General features: G+C 41.3%; 2 protein-coding genes and 1 long non-coding RNA gene across 3 annotated transcripts; all 3 read left to right on the forward strand.

Moving 5' to 3' along the window:
• Positions 1–5,560, forward strand: LOC136437594 (uncharacterized). Its single transcript, XM_066432214.1, has 13 exons — positions 1–266; positions 468–796; positions 1,252–1,332; positions 1,628–1,770; positions 2,237–2,398; positions 2,721–2,915; positions 3,122–3,280; positions 3,441–3,546; positions 3,817–4,025; positions 4,154–4,308; positions 4,817–5,028; positions 5,158–5,293; positions 5,433–5,560. Coding segments are annotated over exons 1-13 (2,016 nt in total). The 5' UTR covers positions 1–265.
• Position 5,561: 1 nt separating this feature from the next.
• LOC136437595 (uncharacterized) lies at positions 5,562–13,210 on the forward strand. The gene is made up of 9 exons (XM_066432216.1): positions 5,562–5,583; positions 5,719–5,814; positions 6,137–6,357; positions 6,635–6,686; positions 6,893–7,149; positions 7,369–7,636; positions 7,817–8,001; positions 12,930–12,995; positions 13,178–13,210. Exons 2-9 carry the CDS (start codon positions 5,811–5,813, stop codon positions 13,208–13,210), a joined length of 1,086 nt encoding a protein of 361 aa, XP_066288313.1. The 5' UTR covers positions 5,562–5,583; positions 5,719–5,810.
• Positions 13,211–13,888: 678 nt separating this feature from the next.
• Positions 13,889–14,693, forward strand: LOC136437003 (uncharacterized). The gene is made up of 3 exons (XR_010756132.1): positions 13,889–13,972; positions 14,116–14,179; positions 14,585–14,693. It is a non-coding gene; the product is annotated as an uncharacterized lncRNA (long non-coding RNA).
• The last annotated feature ends 11,415 nt before the right edge of the window (positions 14,694–26,108 follow it).

The raw sequence follows: 26,108 nt of genomic DNA on the forward strand, positions 1-26,108 counted from the left end.
GTCTTCACATGGTGACACTTCTGGATAGCCAGAATGCGCTCCTTCCGGTGCAGCCATGTGCGCTGGTTGGTGCAAGGGTGCAGTCAATCATGGTGATTGACAGGACCGCTACCAGTAATTATTCACGCCAAGTCTCCATATTTGGTTTGACCACGCGAGACATCGCGAGACTTCGAGTTGCGAGAGTTTAGAAAGTTGGATAGAACTTCTTTGGGCTGAAGCTTCGCTGTTGGGCGCCTAGATTTCTCGGACTTCTACCACCGCAAGTAATACACTGTTTTTGTTTTCTTGTTGTTATAGTTTTATTTCTATACATATGGAATACTAGCTATACGCCTGCTTGCGTCCAACAGCCTAGGAAACGGGAAAGTTCGTGGATTTAGAAGTGTGTTTTGGTGGGGGGTGGGGGGTGTTCATCTTGATCAGTTCATCTAACGTTATACTCATTTTTTTTAATCGTTTTCCAGTGTTGATCAGTAAAGCAGAGGCTGATGCCCTGCTTTACTATCTGGGTAGAAGAAAGACAAAATCGGCCACTGACTGGGAACATGAAGTTTTCCAGAACCTATCGGTTCTAGAGCACAAGTCTTGGCCCGAACCCTTTGGCCTGAGGGGAACTCAGGAGTCAAAACTACAGACGAAGAGCTTCCAGCGCAAGGCGAGGGGCTTCGAGTGTGTGGAGGGTGAGCTGCGAAAGCAGGGGAAGCTCGTCATGATAAAGGAAGACTTCCCAGAGATCATGCGGGCTTACCATGATAACGCGTCTCACCCGGGCATCACCGCCATGAAGCTGAAGGTAACGTCAAGGTCCTAATAAGGGAAAAATGTGGGGTCTGTTGTTATGTTTATTTGCCATATGGGAAGATTTACTGTATCAAAGAGCCCTTGTTTTGTTGGCTCTTACATCTATTTTGAACTTATTATTGTATGTTGAATCTGTATGTTTGATGATGTACTTACTGTTCATTTTATGTGATAGTTTGACTGTTATTTGTGACTGGTAAAATCCACTGTAAAATAGACAGGTTACACCACTGAACTTGGATACCTTGGTTAGATATGACAGACATGAATGAATAATCAATGCCATGCCTTTTTCAGACAGATTGCAAGGAATCCCCAGGAAGTAACCAAACATAACATTGTTTGTATATGGAGAGTATATGTAACATATGTATATATGTGTCATAATGAAGAGCTTTCACAATACACTGTATTAATGTTATCTTTCAGATTCCCTTTATCCTCCAGCTTTCACAGATATATGACCATTACGATTCGATAAAGGTTGCAGACTATGTGAACAACTGCTCAGTTTGCCGGACTTATAAGGTACAATATAATATGTATCATGCTCTTTGTCATTGTTTATCATTGTGAAGGACTCACTAGTAGTATAATCATCTGTCTTCAAACTAAACTACATGTACCTGACTTGTGTGATGCTGCATTATGTTGAATACTTTAGTTGATAAAATTAAAGATATTATAAACCTGGTGACAAAGGCTGATATACTTCTGAAGTGTGTTTTTCATGTATAAAAGTTTTCTAAATCTAAAGATAGAAAAGATAGAAAGATAGAAATGTAACCAGTGTCTTCAGATATTATGTTACTTTTGCTTTCAGAGTTCTAACACCAAGATCCAACACAACCAGCCCATAAGTATCAACAGACTCTTCCGACGTCTTGGCATTGACTTTGCCTCCATCAACTTCCACGACGGTACACCGAAGAGAAGGGTCCTGTATGCGATTGACTATTTCAGCAGGTAACATATCAATATGACTACAAGCGTTATGATATACAATGAATGTGCATCATATACTTGATAAAGGAAATGTTGCCTCCATCCCACAGGTACTAGTGGTTTGTTAGAAATGTACCCAAAAAAGTAATTATTTTGTTGCTGTTTTTACACTTTAATGTATTAGGATTTAAAAGTTCATGTCTTTGGATTGACTGTATGACACGTGGCCCCATTGAGTCCTCTTCAATCACATGAAATGAAGTTTCCATTGATGCCTATTGCTAAATATCTACAGCCTTATCATTTGTCAGACTTCCAATTTTATCATTTCAGTGCTTTGTTACATGAAGTTCACAATAACAAAAATAGTTTAGGAGCTTTAATCTAGATCTGCATTCTTTGTTTTGGAAGTTTGACTGAATCGGTTGTCCTTACTCAGTATATTGATATGACAATCTGTTTTGTTTGCCTACTGCTGTCTTTCCAGATTTGCTTGGGGGTGGGTTATGCCAACCACAGATGACACCGTGGATGAACAGGTGGCACTGACAGTAGCAAAGCTACTGCTCAATCTATGCCTCACTCTTGGGATTGTATGGGAGGAGCTGCAAAGTGACAACGGCAGCGAGTTTGTATCCCATGTTGTCAGGTTTGTATGATTTAACGCTATCATATACATGTAATATCTTCTCATAACCTACAGACCTACAAACAGTATCAAATACTAAAGCATAGTCATAAATATCACTGAAATATGTATCAAGATTGAACTTGGTATTGATCTTGGTTACGTTGATTGAACCATGTTTTCATCAGTAGACCTGTAATTTCACTTCCAACACTTTAATCAGTTAAATATATATAACAAGCACATCCGTCATGAAAAATACATTTACCAGTATGTTAACCCTTATCTTATGTTGTGAACAGTATTGCATCATGGTGTTTCTTGTTTCTTCTTACTATTACAGGGAACTAATGAAGGCCCTGGGGGTCAAGATTGTTCTTGCCAACCCAAGGAGCCCCACAACAGGTGGCAGGTTTGAGCGAGGGATTCAGACCATCAAGACAAAAGTCTCAGCCCTCTTGGCACAGAACAGATTAGACAGCAGTGTGAGCATGACTCCACAGGAAGTGCTACAGAAAGCACTGTATGACTATAACAAGTGGGTATTTTCATATTGATACTGCTTGTACTATGCAATATCATATTAATGCAGCAATTTTTTCTCTTACTCTGATTTTTTTCTTATACTGAGTCTTGTTTTGCATACAATAACCTTTGGGCAAAATTGAGCATTCATATCTGTCTGCAATAAAATGCGCTCTTTTCTAGCTTCCAAATTGTGTTCTTTTTTCCTTTACTGTAAAGCTCCTGTCATCAGTCTCTCCATTTCCGGGGAAGGAACCTGTGTCCTGTTGACGTTTGGTATCCGTTGTACAAAACCAGGAGGCATCAAATTGAGACCATCAACACTGACAGTCCAGCTGACCTCCTAACCACATACGCTGACCCACCCATCTTCAACAGGTGAAGTACACATCTTCCCTGGATATCTCTGTGATTGAAACAAACCAAAAATTTTGTAATCAGATACAATGTACTTCTCGAGAAAAAAAAGTGTCACTTACATGTGTATACTACCCTTAATAATGAGCTTTTTAACAGCATAGCATACCTTCATTTTCAGTGATGACATGGAGGAGGCACTTGCTGTGGTATCCTGCGTGGCAGAGGCTGCAACTGTGGCGTCTCTGGTTGCAGAGGGCAAGATAGCTACCAGGGATGAGCAAGTGGTATGTAATAGACATAATAACTGTATATGGCAGCTTTATATTCCAGGACAATGTTCTGCTATGTTGGCAGTGTCTTCATGTGCTGTACAGCTGGTGTTGCCAATTTTTATGGGAAGTTCCAAATTTATGTTTGGATCATATTTTATTTCAGCTGTATGGAAAAGTACTGGTAAATGCATTATAGTACATTCTATGGTGTATTTCCATAAAGGTGTTTAGCAAGGCATTCTGATACACTTTAAACAACTGATCATCTTTTCTTTTCATCAGACCCACTTTGTCAAGGCTGGTGATGAGGGCTACCTCAAGCTAGATATCAATGACCGCCGTGCAGCAGGTACTGACCGACGACAGGTCAGGGTCAGGGTTCTAGATGTGAGGCACAACAAGTTAACCATGGAAGTCCTGGATGATGTAGGGGAAACAACAGGAATGGTACTTCAGAGAAATTACCACGTGTCACAGCTCATCATCAAAAGGTATTTTAACACTTATCATCTACCAAAAGTATGTTGTCTAGTGTGTGCACTAAAGGTAATAGAAATATCCACTCTTACTCTCAAATCTATTTGTAACAATACTGTGTCACTTTCCTTGATATAACCAGGCAGAGTCAGGAACCCCACAGTCAGGATGGCACAGAGTCTGGGATGGCTGCCTGGAGACAGCTTTATGGGTCCCAGAGGCAAATGACAGGGCGTGTTTTGTCGGCATGCCTGCACAACAAGGGGTTGTTGTTCTACGCTTCAGAGCTCGATGGAGGTAATGGTAACATTTGCTGATTGCATCTACCTGTTATCAAGTACAGTTCTGTGCATTTGACATGTGCCATTCAATGTTAATTTTTCATTTAAGAATACTCTATGTGTTATATATGGCTGTGAAGATAGAATGTCGAAATCAGTAAGAAGATTATAAGTTTGTCATGACACATTGTTTCAAGTGTAATGCTTCAAAAAATCAGTTTCAAATTATGACAGAAGGGATGATGATTGCAGTCATTTACCATTTAAAGCAAAGGTTAGCCTTCCATTAACCAATCTATTGAATATCCATTTTGTGAGGCTGTTACTTTACCTCCTGTCAGTCCTGTGTAATATATATAACTTCCCCATTCTCCAATCCATAACTGATATGTCCCTTTGTTGAATATTTAGTATTCTTTAGTATAAAAACTTGAAGCTGGGCTATCCTTTTTTGACATGGATGAAACATGAATTTGCATGCTTTGTCATTGCAAATAAAGCATGTTGGCCTTTTGTTGTTACAGGTGCTGCAACTTTCTTTTCAAAGAATGGTGAGGGGATTCTCATCAGCTGGTACCAGTCGATGCAGAGCTACATGTGGACCTCTGTCCCACCTCAACTGCAGGCGGCATTCCAGCCGGGTGTGGTTGTCATGCTAATAACTGCCTTTAAAGAGGGAACATTGGCTCTACAGGTGCCAGCAGAGTGTCCAGATGACATACGGACCTATCAAGAGGTAGATTGTCAAATTTACTTATCAATTGACAATGTTATAATATAGACAGGCCATATAAGTAATTAAACTTTAGAATTATGTCATTGTCAGTAAAAATATTTCTAAAACAAGTGTCATATATTGTTGCAGGCCATCACAAAGTGCAACCTTCCATACCTGTCATCAGACAGAAGTGGTGAGCTGTCAGCTTGCATTGTTCCCGTTGCACTGATTGGAATCATATGGCCCCAGTTAAAGGACAGCCGTCTCCAAGAGCTATCTGTTTGTAAGTTTCATCTACTTGGTTATGTTTGTCCTTACCTATGGAGGGCTTTGTTATGACTTTAAGGTTTGTGAAAATTTACCATTTTAAACCTAAGATAGCCTGACTGTCTTTCGGTATGTAATTCTCTCTTTTACTGTAGACCTCCATGTGCCAGCCAGTCACAAGTGTGACATCTGCCAGCGACAGAGACCAATGTGGAAGTACTGGCGATGCACAGCCTGCAATGCTTCCTGTTGCATGGAGTGTACACAGGTTCTCCAGACATGACCACCCTCCTAAGTTACAAGAAGGTATTCAGCAGCGTTTTATGTCCTTAATTCATTGCTTAGGATCATGGAATGCAACATACATGACACATAAACCTGTCAACATTCAATAGTCGTACAAATACAGCAATGAAAATCTTTCTGTGATACCTGTTACAGACATTGCTGACACAAGAGGGCCCAATGTTAAGTTGCAGCAGGATAGTCTGACTGAGCAGGCAGAGCCAGTAGGAAATACACAAGAGACCAGGATGGGTGAGACTTATCCATTATATAAAGTGAAGTTTATTGCAAGTTCATGCCCGTGGTCTAACTGCAAATACATGGTAAAAACATAGGGAAAAATATACATGCGTCAGAAAACTATATATAAACAGAACTGATTGCAAGCTTTGGAAAGATCAAAGACCCCTTATATTTTAAGATCATATAGCAGTCTCTTAATCTTCTACATGCTGCCTTACCCTGTACAACCAATGCAAACATGATGCCAAAAGGAGACTTCTACAGGAAAAAGGTTATTGAATAATATGTCAATACATATGTTGCAACAAATATATTTACATCACAGTTCCAGGTACCACTGATGTACGGGAAGTGACGCTAGTTAAAGCAGTTTCAACTTTGGATGGAAAAGTTCCAACACAGACAGCACCAGGGCAGAAGTGCTGTGGTTGCAGCAAAGTTCCAGTTTGTTCCAGCAGTAACTGCAACTGCAGGAAGGCAGGGAAAGTGTGTGGGACTAAGTGCAAATGTGCCAAGAAACATCTAGACTGCAAAAACAAGAACAGTGTGGAGGTGAGATCAGTTTTTGGTACTGCAGGACCTATATGATATGGCTGCAATGATGTTTGATAGCAGAACTGCTTTTTTGTCTTGATGTACTAAAGCCATCCTTACATCACGGCAAATGATGCTGCAAAGAATTACTTTCCTGTTACCAGCTGTTACGGTGAACTTAACAAAGAACATATTATATTCATAACAATTGGAGGTACCATTGATGTTGACTTATTTTTTTTGTATGATAATACCTGTTGTTATTTTTGCTCACTTGTTATTCCACCTCTCACAGGTCCAAAACAACTGCAGTACTGCTGTTCCCAGGTCTTCGTTGGCACATTCATGTAAGTTAGATATGAAATAGACGGATCAAATTCAAAACATAATGTTAGATTTCTTGTGTTCGTGCTGCATGTTTTCAAGTTACTGCCAGCCGCTGATGACATATAAGAATTCAAACGATTAACCGCCATTGTAATTGTTTTAAAATCTTTATAATTTAGTTGAAGGTTGTCTAAATATACTATTGTGTGTTGTTTATATCTACTAGGGAGAAAGGTTGACCTGTATGAGCTGAGCAGAGGCCTCATGTTGATGGAAGGTGGTACACCTGATGTCCTGCAGCAGAGGGCCCAAACTGCAGGACTCATGTTTCGTGAACCAACCCCGAAAGATGGGAATTGCTTTTTCTGGGCCATCAATGACCAACTGCAGAGAGATGCCCTAAGAAAGGAAGGAGCTAAGACAATGTACCAAGGAGACATTAGGGAGGCAGTGACCTGCTATATAAAAGACCATCCCAAAACGGTGCAGTTTGATTTCACTAACTTTATGATTCTTTTTCTTTTTGCTTATATGGTGCTTCTGTTCCTGCATAGGGACACATTTAGTAAGTAGAATGCAAGTAGAAAGATTCAATATAATATCATCTGTCAGTATCATTGCTATGTAGCTGACACTTTTTAATGTAAATGACAATAACATGTAACATTATTAATCATCATATCTCATTACATGTCCTTGCAGACAAATGGTGAGTCAATAGTCGCTTTCACGGCTGAAAGAAGCCTAGATGAGTACCTAGCAAAGATGTCCCAAAATGGCTCTTGGGCAGATCACATCTACGTGCAGGCCATAGCTGACTTCCTGAAGCGAACCATTCACATTGTTTCGACAAGTGGAGGTGAAGATGGCTGCTTCATCTGTGTGGAGCCAATAGGTGGGGAAAGTGAAGGGACCCCCCTTTTGTTGGGACACTACGCTGAGCGTCATTACCAAAGCCTGGACACAACAGGTATTGTGCTTTAGATTTTTGTCTTTTACACAATGTAAACTTTAAAAGAAACACAGTGCTGTGATATGTCATACACTGTAGACGTTCATTGTCTTCCCACAATAGTCTTCCTTGCTTTCTATGAACAATATATATTTTTTATACATTTTGATCATGTCATACATCCACGCTACATTTCAGCTGCTTTAGGCTCCAGTCCTTCACCACTCCAAGGCTCCAGTCCTTCACCACTCCAAGGCTCCAGTCCTTCACCACTCCAAGGCTCCAGTCCTTCACCACTCCAAGGCTCCAGTCCTTCACCACTCCAAGGCTCCAGTCCTTCACCACTCCAAGGCTCCAGTCCTTCACCACTCCATGATGATGAGGTGTGAATTAATTTGATTTTTATTGGATCCCAGGTATATCCGACGACCGTGGATTGTTGAACTCCACGGCCGTGCAATTCATCAATGGGGTGATGAACTCCACGGCCGTGGAATTCATCGATATAGTGATGAACTCCACGGCCATTCCGCGACGATATAGTGATGAACTCAACGGCAATGCCGTCACTAATAGCGACGATTCGCCGTGGAATTCATCGATTTAGTGATGAACTCCACGGCCATTCCGCGACGATATAGTGATGAACTCAACAGCAATGCCGTCACTTATAGCGGCGATTCGCCGTGGAATTCATCGATTAAGTGATGAACTCCACGGCCATTCCGCGACGATATAGTGATGAACTCAACGGCAATGCCGTCACTAATAGCGGCGATTCGCCGTGGAATTCATCGATTTAGTGATGAACTCCACGGCCATTCCGCGACGATATAGTGATGAACTCAACGGCTATGCCGTCACTGATAGCGGCGATTCGCCGTGAAATTCATCGATTTAGTGATGAACTCCACGGCCATTCCGCGACGATATAGTGATGAACTCAATGGCAATGCCGTCACTAATAGCGGCGATTCGCCGTGGAATTCATCGATTTAGTGATGAACTCCACGGCCATTCCGCGACGATATAGTGATGAACTCAACGGCAATGCCGTCACTAATAGCGGCGATTCGCCGTGGAATTCATCGATTTAGTGATGAACTCCACGGCCATTCCGCGACGATATAGTGATGAACTCAACGGCTATGCCGTCACTGATAGCGGCGATTCGCCGTGAAATTCATCGATTTAGTGATGAACTCCACGGCCATTCCGCGACGATATAGTGATGAACTCAACGGCAATGCCGTCACTAATAGCGGCGATTCGCCGTGGAATTCATCGATTTAGTGATGAACTCCACGGCCATTCCGCGACGATATAGTGATGAACTCAATGGCAATGCCGTCACTAATAGCGGCGATTCGCCGTGGAATTCATCGATTTAGTGATGAACTCCACGGCCATTCCGCGACGATATAGTGATGAACTCAACGGCAATGCCGTCACTAATAGCGGCGATTCGCCGTGGAATTCATCGATTTAGTGATGAACTCCACGGCCATTCCGCGACGATATAGTGATGAACTCAACGGCTATGCCGTCACTGATAGCGGCGATTCGCCGTGAAATTCATCGATTTAGTGATGAACTCCACGGCCATTCCGCGACGATATAGTGATGAACTCAACGGCAATGCCGTCACTAATAGCGGCGATTCGCCGTGGAATTCATCGATTTAGTGATGAACTCCACGGCCATTCCGCGACGATATAGTGATGAACTCAATGGCAATGCCGTCACTAATAGCGGCGATTCGCCGTGGAATTCATCGATTTAGTGATGAACTCCACGGCCATTCCGCGACGATATAGTGATGAACTCAACGGCTATGCCGTCACTGAATGCACACCATTATAATTGAATCAGCTAATATGACATAATTCGGATAAAGTTGAAAAAAATGTTTAGATATTTAGCCGTGTTCGTTGTGATTTCATAGACATAGCGATGGTTTTGCATGCCTCATTCCATACCAAGCTTTTCGATATAGCGATAGTTTTGTGTGCGTCATTCGATGTCAAACCTCTTTCATATCTTTGTTTTGATACCAAATGCGGAATTTGTATAGTTTTGTAATCTAGATGCAGCGACGCTAGAAGATCATACAAGTTCTTTTTGTTCATCATCACATGTGTTCTTTGTGTTTTGTGGATAAGTCAAGTCAATGTTTATTGCACAACAATTGCAACAGGTACATGACCGTAACATTTTTCAACACCCTATAATGTCGCTACTTTCGAAATGTCGATAACAAGTTAATGTATTCGATATGTCTGCACATGTGACAAATTTGTTGATATTCTCTTCTCGAAGAGTGCTCGAGACTGGGGATGGTTTGTCTATATTTTTTTACTCGAGTAGATGATACATCATATATATGTATGTAGTTGTGAATAGAATTGTGTGTATAATGCGACTTTGAAGTGTCTGTGTGTAGTTGTTGTCCGTAACCCACTGTAAGGACACATCTTATACGACAGCGCGTGCCACCGACAACTTGATAATCGGGAAATCGGAGCTGGCGCACAGAAACTTTGACTGTGATGATGCTTAAGAATACCTTTTCTTCACATTCATTCATGTGCTAGAGCAATTACCGAGCAATACAAGTTGACCGTTCAGCTGCGTTGCCCACAAATTGTAAACATAGGTAGTCAGTCGCAAGCTAAATGAAAATATAATCGGCATTCCGCTCGGAATATTTTAAAACTGGGTTCAAATTCAATTTAATGGGCAAACATGTAAAACTATAGAATAAACATGTTAAGGTATTATTCACTTTTTTCGGCGAAAAGTGTCAACACATTTAGCGAACATTTGGCATCTTTAAGTTTTTAATCTTATAATCGGCCGTGATTTGAAACAAAAGAAAACATGGCGCCGGTGTTAGACACAAGCTATCCCGTGAGACCTTGCGTTTGGGGTGGTAGTTTTGAATGTACTTATGATGTATTGTCATGTTTGATTTTTCCAAACTATCATGGCACAAAAATGACAAATTCTTCCACACAACACACAGCGATCACCACAAGGGACGCTCAAACACACCTTGGTACCAAGGCTTGTACAATATCCTTGTTGGTCGATGGCTCAAGCTCTGACAAGTTGGAAAAAGTCACAATACGAAGTACAGACAAACCAACCACCCTAAACGCAAGGTCTCACGGGATAGCTTGTGCTAAACATCGGCGCCATGTTTTTCTATTGTTACAAAATATTCAAAACCGTCTCTATTTAACCTCATTGGACTGACTTAGCCGACTATAACCTACATAAAGATGCCAACTATGACCTACATAAAGATTCCGACTATAACCTACATAAAGATGCCGGTTTGTGAATATAAGTTTCAGATTATTAAAGGAAAAAAGTTTATCTGCCAAACTTTACAGGCGAAATTGTGTTTGTCTTTGTATGAGGATACCGTGTATTTACCAAACTACACCACCGAAATACACATGAAGGTGGATGAAATCTACCAAAATACAGTATGATTTTATGAGTAAACATCACAGGCTGCTATATTTCGACATAGAATAATGTATCTATTGTCCTGGCGACAAGAATCTTTGAGACAGAAAATCGTTTCCTGCCTTGGAAATCCTGGTTGACCTCACCCGGCGCCATCCTTGTCATATCTTACGCCATTTTTAAAATAGTGGCATCTGAGTCATTTGAACACACAGGATGGTGAAATGTGTCGAAAAATAGTATGATTTGATGAGTAAATATCACAAGGTGCTATATTTTGGCATAAGATGATATATGTATGGCCTTGGCGATAACAAATTATACCACTGTTATTATAAGGCATGGCGTATTTATGGTAACAAAGATAGCGGCGGTCTTTTTCCTGTGGCCAGGGCAATAAATATTCTATGTCGAAATATAGAAACCTGTCATGTCTACTTATCGAATGATACTCTATCTTTGTAGATTTCTCATATTACGACAGAACTATAGTGGGCCCATGCCTGTACCATACTGTACTATAGGCATAACAAACAAAAGAAAAAAACATGGCGACGATGTTAGACACAAGCTATCCCGTGAGACCTTGCGTTTTGGGTGGTAGGTTTGAATGTACTTATGATATATTGCCATTTTTTCCAAACTATAATGGCTCATTAAATCCACAAATCCTAAAACCGCGTAGTTAAATTTCCCGATGTTTTGGCTACGCGTACGATGGCGAAAATTACTGAATCGCCCGTCGCACCGCCGCCGATTTAATACGATACGGCGGTTTCATAAATTATGCAAATGAAACCGGTGTATGAAACACCGGTTTTTGAACCACGGTGGTTAGCGGTATCTGCTATTAGTGACGATATCGCCGTTGAGTTCATCTCTAAATCGTCTTGGAATGGCCGTGGAGTTCATCACTGAATCGATGAATTCCACGGCGAATCGCCGCTATTAGTGACGGCATCGCCGTTGAGTTCATCACTCTATCGTCTCGGAATGGCCGTGGAGTTCATCACTAAATCGATGAATTCCACGGCGAATCGCCGCTATTAGTGACGGCATTGCCGTTGAGTTCATCACTATATCGTCACGGAATGGCCGTGGAGTTCATCACTAAATCGATGAATTCCACGGCGAATCGCCGCTATTAGTGACGGCATTGCCGTTGAGTTCATCACTATATCGTCGCGGAATGGCCGTGGAGTTCATCACTAAATCGATGAATTCCACGGCGAATCGCCGCTATTAGTGACGGTATTGCCGTTGAGTTCATCACTATATCGTCGCGGAATGGCCGTGGAGTTCATCACTAAATCGATGAATTCCACGGCGAATCGTCGCTAGTAGTGACGGCATTGCCGTTGAGTTCATCACTATATCGTCGCGGAATGGCCGTGGAGTTCATCACTAAATCGATGAATTCCACGGCCGTGGGGTTCATCACCCCATTGATGAATTGCACGGCCGTGGAGTTCAACAATCCACGGTCTTCGGATATAGCTCTGGATCCTCATGACCTCAAAGAAAAGGCAAACTACATTTTATTAATTGTGATATGTACTTGTCAGCATAGTAGTTGAGACAACTGTCCATAATCCCCATAGTTGGTCTCTGTGAAGAGCAATATGCAGCCAGCTGATGGCACCCCCTCCGAAATACTGCAGAATCATTGGTACAATTGTAAGAGTAGGATGTATATGTAACCAATGCATTCCATTATGACCAGTACACAACAGTGCGAATCCCACATGGTGGTAAACATGGCCAGCCTTAAAGCTTTGTTGTCTTATGCAGTGACATGTACAGTAGTAGTGAGTCATTTTTCTGTATTTACCAGGTATCTATTGCGATGAGATATCACAGCTTGCTGGGACCTGAGTCTATTGGGGATACACCACCTGTGGTAAGTAGTTAAAATGGCCTCCCACACTGATATACAAACAGTGCCAGATGCAAAAAGAAATGCTCAGTATAGGTATTAGTCTAAAGCTGCATGTAACTTTGGACCAAATTGATTGCAGAAGTAAGGAGAGAAACATTCTTTTTAATTTGTTCCTTCTTTTGTTTTTGACACAAAATTTACAGAGGCGCAGACAGTCAGAGAATGGTGATATGTAGGTATTCTTCATTAAGTCATCTTTTTCATACCCGAAATGCTCTACATGCTATCGCTATCGATAAATTGCATACTTAATTGCACTTTCTTTTCTCTCTTTGCTAATAGGGTTTTATCTGCATATAACTTGAAGCCATATGATTGCAATTACTTAAATTACTGCTCTCTCTTACCTGAAGTTTTCTTCTCAGCTTACAGATGCACCCAGTGACCTTGTAGAGGTGCAAGATCCTGGAGATAGCCTTCAGTCTTGGCTTCAAGCTCGTGATAATTTTTCTGCTGATCTGTTGTAAGGAAACTAAGGCTGGCCTTTTCTATAATAACACGATACTAACATTTTTTGTTTTGTTCATCTTTTGGCATCTTAACTTGCTGACATCTACAGCTGTCTCTTTTTTTATTATTTTATTGTTTACCCACTACTAACTGGAAGAACATATAGCACTATGAAACAGCAAACTGCGAAACAAGACTTTATCTGTGATGCTATATGTATGTAATAATGATGTCACACATTTATCTGTTATTACCATGCTACGTATTTACAAGGTATGAAAGAAATACACTTGCTATATATAGACTTTATCAAGAAAAAGGCACACTTCGAGGGGATTCATGTAATCTTACTTTAACATTGACAACATTTTTATCCCATGCCCTCTTTTTTTATTTTTGTGTTAAGGTTTGTGCCATGCGAGGAGACTGAGCTGAAGGGATATTTTACTTCAATCAAGCCATTCCTGCAAAGACTCGCAGACGGAGAGGTAAGTTTAGATGAAGGTATTGTTTGGTACATCAAACTGTAAGGTAAACAATTTCAATGTTATTGACAGGGCTTCCTATAGTATAATCCAAGGACAGATATTTAGTGTGGAAAATAATTGTTGATATCCGTTTTGTGTTTTAGATTCCAGACAACAAGCGGCACTCCACATTCTTTGGGCAAGATGAGGAAGGCAACTCCACCAGAAGTGAGTCTTTTTTCTCAATCTGTATCTGTATCTATATAGCCGGTATAACCGCCATATGAGGCGTAACACACCAGCTTTGCAGGCATGCGGTGTGGCAGCAGCTGGTTATATTACACTGAACGGTCTGTTACACCTAGTCAATATACTACTAGTAGTAATAATGGTGTGTGCACATTTAGTTGTTTAGTGCAACCCTTGCATGTTTTTACATTGATGCATATTGGAAACTTCATGACACATGTACAGTTAAAATAACACCAGTATAATGACTCATGCTAGTCTTTCCTGGTGCAAAAAGGATCACAAGTGAACAAAAGTTGAAATGGCTTATGTGGTCAGAACTCAATGACTTTGTAATTTGTACATACAAGACAGCCTAATTATCACCATTGTTCTTCCCTTTAGGGAAACTGTATATGATGCATAAATCTGGAGCATTTACTGAGGAACAGGCCACTTTCATCGGGAAGTGTATTATGAAAGAGGTGAAGGTTCCTCTGGAGATGCCACTGGTAAGCCCTCTTCTTACTTGTTAGCAGTCATCATGACAAACTTTGATATTGGGGTTGGTGTCCAAATGGGCTGTATCCACTGTATTTTCTCTGCGGCAGCATTATCTTCTTTTGTGACGCTGGGCAACAACATTGGAAAATGACTAATCTTTATTCATTGCGAAAAAATATTGAATACATATGTTGTAATATTCCAATATGTTATAAGCCAACTGCAATGTTTTAATACATTATATTGATGGTTGTAATTTCTCTCATCCAAGAAAGACTTGTTGTTGACATGTAACTGTCAGAAGCAATGGAGTTTTGATTGGTGCAATTGAGAGGCACATTTCAACATTTTAGTACTTAAATTCTTCTTTTGGCTACAGCTAAAAGAGTATCAGATTATGGTCCTCCTACCAGAAGCCCTTGCTGCTATCTACCAGGTGAGGAAAGGCACGACCACGCTGGAGGAGGCCAGGAACTGTGTGTGGAGAGCTGGGTTTCGAGAAGACCTTTAGTGTGTTTACACTGTAGATGCAGTTGCTGGTCATAGCTCTTGTTGTAAAGAGGTCTTTTAAGGAGTTGGTAGCTGTTGGTAGCTGTTCAATGACTAAAAGTTTGCGTAAGATAATGGAATGTCCCTTTTCTTCAATGTTGTGTCATACAGTTGACAGTTTTTTAGGAGTTGGTAGAACATGTTTTTCTTCCATCATGCATAGTTTTCTTTTGTCATACAGTTGACAGTTTTTTAGGAGTTGGTAGAACATATTTTTCTTCCATCATGCATAGTTTTCTTTTGTCATACAGTTGACAGTTTTTTAGGAGTTGGTAGAACATGTTTTTCTTCCATCATGCATAGTTTTCTTCTGTCATACAGTTGACAGTTTTTTCAGAGTTGGTAGAACATGTTTTTCTTCCATTATGCATAGTTTTCTTCTGTCATACAGTTGACAGTTTTTTAGGAGTTGGCAGAACATGTTTTTCTTCCATCATGCATAGTTTTCTTCTGTCATACAGTTGACCGTTTTTTAGGAGTTGGTAGAACATGTTTTTCTTCCATCATGCATAGTTTTCTTCTGTCATACAGTTGACAGTTTTTTAGGAGTTGGTAGAACATGTTTTTCTTCCATCATGCATAGTTTTCTTTTGTCATACAGTTGACAGTTTTTTCAGAGTTGGTAGAACATGTTTTTCTTCCATTATGCATAGTTTTCTTCTGTCATACAGTTGACAGTTTTTTAGGAGTTGGCAGAACATGTTTTTCTTCCATCATGCATAGTTTTCTTCTGTCATACAGTTGACCGTTTTTTAGGAGTTGGTAGAACATGTTTTTCTTCCATCATGCATAGTTTTCTTCTGTCATACAGTTGACAGTTTTTTAGGAGTTGGTAGAACATGTTTTTCTTCCATCATGCATAGTTTTCTTCTGTCATACAGTTGACAGTTTTTTAGGAGTTGGTAGAACATGTTTTTCTTCCATCATGCACAGTTAAAACATTTAGTACTAAATGTCTTGCGAAACATTTAATGCCATTGTTAGCATGTTTATCTGTGTATATACAGTGCCAGAATCTGCTGCTGTTCAAGGATTAAAAGTTTGTGTAAGAGAATGGAATGTATCTTGTCTTCAATGTTGTGTCATATAGTTGACAGGATAAAGATACTGTAGTGCCATGTTTGACTCAGGAGAACAACATGTGCCTAATACTAACAACAATATTTGAGAAAATTAGGTTGCATTGCAGGGTCATTCCATCTGTACTTGCCACTCTGCGCTCATGTAATCATTATTCTGATAACCATCGAACTAGAGTTTGGCAAAAACAAGAGTCAACAGACTTTTGGTTACACTGTACACTGTTTTATAGAAAACGACCACATTAGTGAAAAATAGAATACTTTGTGACATAATCAACACCCAATATAGCTTCATAAGCCTCAGGAAAATGGTGTGTTTTAGAGTTTCAAGTAACTGCTATTTGCCCATCTTCTACCGATTTGCCGACATAATCATGGTAAATAATGCGCCTGCTGGTAACTTGGAGTTATAAAAGTCAAGTCAAAGCTGTAACAGGTACAATGAAAGGCAAAATACTTAACTGGCTACTTATATAAATCTCGGATTTAAGTACACACTACAGGAAGGTTCTATTAAGGACCATTAAGGCTATCTATCTTTATTCGGTGCTACAATGTTATGCAAGTGTAGACAACGTTACTTTGCTCACGGTTCACACATGAATCTTCTTAATTGTCACATCCGTACGCGTGAACGAATTGTGATCGGGCGATGGACGTCATGTTTACCAGCAGAATTCTACCGTTCAACGAGAAATTCATATCATGGATGCGCCCTTTAGTGACAACTGCGACGACTTCTGGATGCCAACAGTAATGCTATCCCAATATGGCGACGTTTCTGGATATCCAGAATCCGCTCTTCTGCTGACTATCCCAATATGTCGGCAAATGGCGACGTTTCTGGATATCCAGAATCCGCTCTTCTGCTGACGACCGCCCGCAGTGATTGTTTACGCCCGGGTTTCCATTATTATTCGCGCTGAATCACGGCGAACGATATCCACTGTTTTTCTTGCAACCGCTGATCCTAGAATTCTACACATTATGTGGGAGATAGACTGACCCGTGGACTCCCTAAAAACAGTTTGGTTTTGCAAACTGTTTTGCTCAATTTAAAGTTTCGACGATAAACCTAACCCGGAAGTGACACATAGCACATCCTGGATCGACACCCTTGGTTATCCCAAAGCTGCACACTTGGCTTGGGACGTGTTTGGGATAACCAAGGGTGTCTATCCAAAATGTGCTCTTTTGGCTTGCGAGTCTGGCTACGATAATCACATGCAAGATAGTCTCCGCCTTTAAAACACGAAGCTCCTCCCCCAAGAGCATGATCTGGATAGACACCCTTGGTTATCCCAAACGTGCTCCGCCTGGAGCACATCCTGGATATCCAAAACCTGCACCCTTGGCTTGGGACGTGTTCTGGCTATCCAGAAAGTGCTCCGGAGCTGTTTCTAGATAAGACCGGTTTCTGGATACAACATCACCCTCACACTCCGCACCCCTGCTCTGCTGACGCAGCACTGCCTAGTCGCAGTACCCCCGTACCCTGTGAGCAGCGTCTCCAGGTGTCTCCACAGGGTAGGGGGTACGTTGATGCTGAATACAGCGGGCCCCGTGTGGAAGCGCGGACGAAGCCGCCGGGACATACCCTGGCCGAGCTGTAGGATGTAGTGGTCTACCAGTGGCCCGACCAGGGTAAGGTTGTAGCCCACGGCGGCCTCGATGTCCGCGCTTATGCTGGCGGCGCCCACCCCCATGCTAAGGTCAGGCAACTGGGTAGGGCGAGTGACTGCTGCCTGTGCCAATGCCCAGAAGTTGTGGGCATTGCTGGGCTCTCTCTCTGAAGATCCGGGTCTGATCTGCATATTTCCTGCGCTGAAAAGGCTGCAGTCGGTCTGGGTGGTTGCATTCAAACGCCTGTTGTAGAAGTTCGCCATCTTGATTATGCGCAAAGCGTGACGGGTAAAATAGGGCGCGGCCACTTTGCGTTACCAGGGAAACCGTCGATGACCGCGAGCAAACTAAAAAAGAACACAGGATCGAAATCGATGGAACGCAGTTCGAGTTCGATGAAAGTCTGGGACTTTTCAGGCCCAATCTGACCACCGTGTAAACTGACTATCAAATCTATTTGATAGCTTAAAAAGTCACAGAGATGAGATGAAACCTAGACGTGTACTCTTAAGACCAGGTCATCTATAAGTCACAGTGGAACATAGATACTGGACACATAACATAACATATCACATAAACAGTACTTCCAGGTTGGTGCTAGAGTACGATACTAAGTGAAATGGTCAGATGAAGAAGTCGGGCTCAGTGGTATGTGGGAGAAATCCAAAACGTTTGAGAGGGTTCAAATGAGATAGACGTCATGTAATCTGTACAAGGAACCATGTTGCATGTATAAAATTGAGGTAGGGACACGGCTGGCTGTGTTGGGAGTACACAGTCTCAACGCAAAACATAAGTGCATCAAAGTTTCGAAAAGACTGAAAGGCGGTACATACTAGTAATTGCAAAAGCTCTCTGGAACTGTGAGTATCCTCAGTGGGCTATTGACAAGCTGGCCTCAAATAAACATGTTGGGTGTAGGTTGTATGATGATTCCGAGGAACAGGATAAAGAAGGAGTTGGGGAATCAGGGCCGAGCTGTTTCGATTCAGGCAAAATGATGTTTTACAGCACCTTAGATGACGCAGCTTAACGAGAGTGCTTTTGATAAAGCTGCACCGCAGAAAGGCGAACCGCCCGGCCTAAGAGGCGAACCAACTGGTAGAGATTTCAGGTTTTGAAGCTGTTAGGTGAACCTGCTGTGGAGATGAAGTAAAGATGCTTTGTGGTTATCACATGTTAAAAAGTTATCACCTGCTCAGGACGGAACACCAAGTGTGACCGGGTCGAAGCAAGCCGCACGCACCCCTCACTAAACAAAATACTGCAGTCATGCCAAGAAAACCCCTTGTGGCATACTACAAACCGCGGGCGACATGCCCAATCGCGGTAAATAACAGATGTAGTCATGAAGCTCTAGACTTTATTGTTTAAACGCCTTATACTCAATAGACAACACAGCGGATTCAGATCATAGTGTTTCATGTTATTAAGATAAGTAAGAACTATGGTGAAGTGTCAACTATTTTGCCAATACCCAAAGTAATTAAATGTCAAGCCATGTTTTTGGAATCGTCAGCATGCAGTCCAATGGTATGAAAGTACTTGCATAGGTTTCCCAGCAATATGCATATCATACAGCTTTCCTCAGTAGGTACAAATATATGGACATGTTATGCATTACTATGTATAATTGTATCTTCATTACATGTTTGCAATGTCAATGCCAGGAAAGGTAAAGGAACCGGATTAAGAACCAGTACAGGGCAGTATGTTATTCAAGGCGACCACATGTTAAAATTTTCGTTTGCATCATTATTGATATCCGTACTTGATGTCAGAGTACTCAGCGTCGAGGCTGCATGGATCCGAGAAGGCGTCGGTTCTCAGTAAGTTTTTCCCATTCCACATGGTTCAAACTACACTCCAGAATGATACTTGATTGAGTGTTACCTTAAACATGATCTTCTGTACCACGTAGCATGGAGAGTTCTGGGCTATTCACAATTGCATTATGGCGGATGCCGTATTTGTCAAATTCCCTCGTGTAAAGCCAGTAAAGGTTCCTATTGTCATCAATTGAATACAAAACACAATAAAGACACGTTTCTGATGATTGAGAAAAACATCTGAAAATTATGTTGAGCTCAGATTGTAACGATTTTCGTTGGATTCCATATCATGGATGGTTTCGGGCTACCTTCAATGGCATTATGGCGGATTCAGTTTTTGTCTAATTTCCTCGGGTAGATTTTCCTTTTCTCATCAATTGCTTTGGAAACACAATAAAGACATGTTTTCCATTACTATTGTGGAATGTCTTAATCATGTTTACGTGTGATTGGACCGATTGTCGTTAGATACTCTACCTAAATGTGCAGTCGAAGGGAGCCCTCAGGTAAAAAGTTTGCAACACAGTGTCTATTCGCAAATTCTATTAACATCCACTGGTATGAGGACAAGTTACATAGTACCAGAAAGCAATGATTAATATTCCACATACCCGTCTTTATACAACAACTGCGATTTGCAGTAGATAAGCACGCCGTCACAGAAGCAAGTGGGAGGAGTTATCGTAAAGCCCTTGGCAAGGTAAGCAATAATACAACTTGATCTGAGCAATGAATTCGGTGTTAAATGCGTTTATTCGCTAATTGATCGTGAACTGTAACTAATGACGTCATCGGGTAGCTAATGCATGTATACTCCAATATATGACGCACGTCATTTAATATGTAGAAGCCTGGAATGTTTACAGCTTCTCCATTTGCATTTACACACTGACTCAGGATGTTGAAAGGTACTTGACTGATAACTTGTCGCAGAAATGCGCAGTTAACTGTTCTAAACTAACCACAAAATACGATGGGTATTCTTCGTTCCGTGTCTCTGTTGACTACAATGCTGTGTCGGAAGTCCTGTCCCCATCTTTCTGGCCATGTGGGATCCTAGTGCGCCGCTTTCACAGTAGGCGACGCTCTTCCACTTCTTAACCATGGACTTGAAACAGAAACTGCGGATTGCATCGTATAACTGCCGCTCGGCCAAGAACTCAGTTGGAACAATCAAAAGTCTATGTGAATCAAATGACATTATTATGTTGCAAGAACACTGGCTTCTGCCTGATGATATTCCTTTTTTAAGCAGCATTAGTCCTGAGTTTATGGCCTCCGGGAAATCTCCAGTAAATCTTGAAGCAGGGGTGCTACAAGGACGCCCGTATGGGGGAGTGAGGATCATGTGGAGAAAGACCCTATCTTCTGTCATATCTCCTGTTGACATTGATGATGATAGTCTCATTGTTGTTATCTCCATGAAAAATGGAGATATAGTTTTGGGTGTGTCTGTGTGTGTGTTTGTCTGTTTGTTTGTCTGTTTGTGTTTCCGCACTACTGTAGTCAGCATAACTCAAGAACCTCTTGATGGATTACAATGATATTTGGTATGTGGGCAGGTGTTGTGAAGCCAAAGTTCAAGGTCGATTTTGGGCCCCCTGGTATGTGACCTTGTTAGAATAGATTTGAATGGATGTCAATTACTTTGTGTATGTGTATATATGCCTTGTGATATGCAAGCAAATACTGACTCATTTCTTGAGAAGCTGGGTAAACTTGAGGCACTCTTGGAGGATTATAATTCGTATGCTACGGTAATCTTGGGCGATTTTAATGCCTCTCCTACAAGTAGATTTGGTGTATTGTTACAGACGTTTTGCGAGGAAACTGGATTACACTGCTCAGACAGGGAACTTCTTCCGGCAGATTCTTACACTTACCTCAGTGATGTCCATGCTTCCACATCATGGATCGATCACTGTCTGGCAAGTGACACGGCTCACCAAAACATCAACAATATTCAGGTGTTGCATGATTATATCTCCTCTGATCACTTTCCACTCTGTATCTCTTTAGATGCAAATTTCCCAGCCATAGCTAAGGCTGCACACTCCGAGATTCCTCGCAAAATCACTGACTGGGCCAGGGCGATGCCAGGCCAAATAGACATGTATCGTTTATCTGTGGACAGTTTTCTGTCAAACGTGGAAATTCCACTGGACGCAATGATTTGTAAGGATCCGAATTGTCAGGATCAAGCGCGTACTAATGCCCTCAACCTGTTTACCTGCCAATTAATTGCCACTCTAAAAGATTCTGCAAATTCCACTATAACTCAAAGAACGGGTTGCAATTCCTTTACACCTGTCCCCGGATGGAATGAGGTTGTTAAGGATTTGCATACGGCTGCACGTGAGGCCTACATTTTTTGGAGGGAAAGTGGCCGCGCCCTCGATCAGGTCCGATTTTTTCCTTAATGAATAAAGCCAGGGCAAAGTTTAAGTACGCCCTAAGACAGTGTAAACAGGAGGAAAACAGGGCAAGAGCCGACTCGACTGCGAAAAGTTTCAATGCCGGCCATACTAGAGAATTCTGGAAAAAGGTCCGTAGTACTAAATCCTCTCATTCTGGATAACCTAACACTATAGATGGTTGCTCTGGGGCTGAGCAGATCGCAGACATGTGGAGGAGTCATTTTGATAAACTGCTGAACTCTGTTAATAGTGAGGTACATAGACCTGCTGTTATGTCTGATTTGTCGACAGGTTGTCCTTTTGAATTTGATTCGGGGATGCAAATCTCTGCTGTGGAAGTATATGATATAATTAGAAACTTACCCAATGGAAAAGCGGTAGGGTCTGACGAAATCAGTAATGAACACCTTAAATATGCGGGGCCTAATCTTAGCATATGCTTATCACTATTGTTTTCAGCCGCGCTTGTCCATAACTTCATTCCGAAAAGTATGTTAGATACTACCATCATTCCGGTTGTTAAAAACAAAACTGGTATTATTTCTGATAGTGATAACTATAGACCAATAGCAATTGCATCAGCATTATCCAAAGTTCTGGAGGCTGTTTTATTGAACAGGCTAGAGCCATATCTTCAAACCACTGCTCATCAGTTCGGTTTCAAACGTGGTCATGGCCTTGACATGTGTGTATTTACTTTAAAACAGACAATTGAGTACTACCGGGGTCTCGGCTCTCCAGTTTTTGCTTGTTTTTTAGACGCCTTCAAGGCTTTTGATAGGGTAAACCATTGGACCCTATTTAAAAAACTCCTTGACAGAAAGGTCCCGGTGTATTTGGTGAGGTTTCTGGTTTATTGGTACCAGAACCAAACAATGTGTATTAGATGGAACAATGTTTTGTCTCCCTGCTTTTATGTATCAAATGGGGTAAGGCAAGGGAGTCTGCTATCCCCGCTACTATTCAATGCATATATAGATGATTTAAGCTCGAGACTCAGTTGTACTAAAGTAGGTTGCTATATAGGAGGCTGTCTTGTTAACCATCTTTTTTACGCTGACGACATGTGTTTGTTATGTCCTAGCCTTAAGTCTCTGCAAAAACTTGTAAGTACTTGTGAGGACTTTGGTTTAGAAAATGATGTATTATTCAATGTAAATAAGACATGCTGCATGTACTTCCCGAGTGCTAGTTTGCCACTTTTACATCCGCTCCCGTCGATCAAACTGTATGGAGAGTGTCTGAGATTTGTGACATCATTTGTATATCTTGGAATTGCTATTAATGACAGACTGAGTGATGATGACTGTATCCTTGCACAACTAAGGGGCCTGTATTGTCGAGCAAATACTATAATTCGAAAATTTTGTCTTTGTTCACCTACTATTAAGAAAACACTATTCACGTCTCACTGCTCCCAACTCTTTGGGGCGCAGTTATGGAATTCTTTTCGCTCGAGTGTTCTGTCGAAATGTCGAATTGCCTACAACAATTGTTTCCGTATAATTATGAGTTTCCCAAGATCTTGCAGCGCAAGTGAAATGTTCGTGTGCAATCATACCGATATCTTCGACGCCAGATGGCGTAAACAGTACCACTCCTTTGTACATAGGATTTTCAATTCTAGTAATGCCATTATACAGTCCGTACTTAGGTCCGACTCTTTTTACAAGAACCCATTTTTCACCAACCTATGGAGCCGCCTCTACACATAGCCATAATATTGTTAGTTTGTCTCAAAATGTTGTATATAATCTTTGTTTTTCATGTTTGTCCCTATGTCATATGGGCCAGTGAGAGCCTGAAATAAAGAAATAATAATTAAATAAAGAAATAAAATGTGGCCCTGCACCAATGTTCATAACTTATTTCAACAACTCCGCGGAACAAGAACAACAACTCTATACTAAATATACAGCTTGATGATGCACATGATAATATCAACTAATACCCTAATGCGTTTGTCAGTTTGTCTTGATGTTCTTTTCTTCATAGCTGACCCGGGCATTCCCTCACCTTCTCCGGGCAGAAATTGCAAGGGAACTGAAAAACACCATCCGTACCAAATGGTATTAGGCCAATAGGTGACATTTTGTTGCATAGTTCTGTTTTATATCATTACTCAAGCGCATTACTATATAAAAATTAAAAAAAGTAATTACTCCTCATCATTTTCAAACAAATTTCTCCAAACACACTTTGCCTACTGTAATGTACTTTAGTTCGGCATATGCGCAGTGACACCTTCATATGTGAAAAATTTAACAGTGATACATGCAGACCATTCTAACCCACATTGATATCAATACTACCGTATTTTCTCGATTAAAGTACGCACTTTTGAAACTTTTCAAAATCAAAAAGTGCCTCAGGATATTGCCAAAGCGGGGGTGCGTTTTTTGTTTGAGGTCACTGTCCCGACAAATTGGAACAGAAGCTGAAACCAGCCGGAACACGGACGAGGGGACCGTCGAATAGCACCGATTCGTCAATATAACGTTTAGACTTGGTTTAGATAAGAATGTTCACGCGAGAAAATAAAGTTGAATTTCGATAAACGACAGTGTTTTGTGCTCTTTCGTATGTGCATCATTTATATAAACACGAAAAATAGATACGTACAGTACTTAGTACACAAGAAATCTTGGAACCATGCCGTTGCCAGCCCAGTACCCCCAAAAAGAACACCGGCACCGTAAGTCCACCATATAAATGACATCCGTATTAAAACATGCATGCGTAAGACATGCATGCGTTTATTTTGTGATTTTCGAAGAAGAAATACAAATCCTGATCCCCGGTGACGATGTTGTTGTTTTGAGGTAACGTTACGTTTCCCTTCCGGTAACTTCGGCGACAAAATGTATGTCATTTCCGTAGATCTTCACGGCGGGCGGACAGAGGACGGCAGCCCCAGCAGCCTCCTCGTGTGATCAGAGATGGGAAAGGGTCGGGGTCCCAGCCCGGGACACCGAAGTGACCAGGACAGATTACAAAGGTAAATGAAAGCTTTTGAATTTTCCAACGACATGTGCTTAAAAAAGTTGTCAAAAAAGAGAAGTGATAAGTAGAGTACATACACCACAATAGTTCTACATATCCGCACATACAATGCAAACATTTTTTTATGCGTTTATATCTTGGAACTCTTTCTCTTTCAGTCACCATGACCATCACGTAGGTGACAGCGGCAGCCCGCCAACACGTGGTAGTCGGTGACCTCGAGATACCCACACGGAAGGAAGTGAACACTGTTACCTATGGGGTGACGGTGGAGGTGGACTAGTTTATTTATTTTCACCGTTATTATTGTTATTGTAATTTTAGCCTTTATTACCTTTATTTCTGTTTACATCATTTTATGTTTTCACTTTGACATTGTTGGGAACATAGGAAGAAACTGTATATTAAAGGAAGACATTGGAATGTTTTGACCTCCCTTTTCTTGTCCAAACAAAGAAGATAATAGCCAGTACATAAGTAACGTTTTATGAATGGTTTTTGTTTCATGTTGACATTTGTGTTCAGATGATCACTTCAGTATACGGTCGATATCCCCGGAACTTTTTTTTTCCTTTTCAACGACAAAGAGAACAATTTTTGGGCAAGGACTACATCGTATAAAGCATGCTGTGTTTGTTTGTTTGCTGGTTAAGTCATTGGATGGTTTGGTGATTGGTTTCTTACTTTTTTTCAGCGCTTTGTTGTTTATTACTTCCATGGTACCTTCGATAGTATTTATTTATAAACAGGGACTATAACTGAAGTGATGGAGGACTCACTGATGATGCATGGGAGCCGTTCGAAACTAAGAGCGACTACTCTGGAGTTGACAGGACGGCTTGGACACCCCGCCTGTCTTCTGTCCACGTGCACTATGTGAGGATGGCCAGGAGAGCCAAAACAAAGGCGGAAAGGAAAA

The sequence above is a fragment of the Branchiostoma lanceolatum genome, chromosome 6 (genome assembly GCF_035083965.1).
Source record: "Branchiostoma lanceolatum isolate klBraLanc5 chromosome 6, klBraLanc5.hap2, whole genome shotgun sequence".
In the NCBI taxonomy this organism is placed as follows: domain Eukaryota; kingdom Metazoa; phylum Chordata; class Leptocardii; order Amphioxiformes; family Branchiostomatidae; genus Branchiostoma; species Branchiostoma lanceolatum.

Bases quoted from the DNA above. Each gene is read 5' to 3' on its own strand.
- LOC136437594 (XM_066432214.1), top strand. The intron at 2,399-2,720 runs GTTTGTATGATT...TTACTATTACAG, and splicing joins TTTGTATCCCATGTTGTCAG to GGAACTAATGAAGGCCCTGG. The intron at 4,026-4,153 runs GTATTTTAACAC...TGATATAACCAG, and splicing joins TCACAGCTCATCATCAAAAG to GCAGAGTCAGGAACCCCACA.
- LOC136437595 (XM_066432216.1), top strand. The intron at 6,358-6,634 runs GTGAGATCAGTT...CACCTCTCACAG, and splicing joins AAAACAAGAACAGTGTGGAG to GTCCAAAACAACTGCAGTAC. The intron at 8,002-12,929 runs GTGTGAATTAAT...TGTATTTACCAG, and splicing joins CACCACTCCATGATGATGAG to GTATCTATTGCGATGAGATA.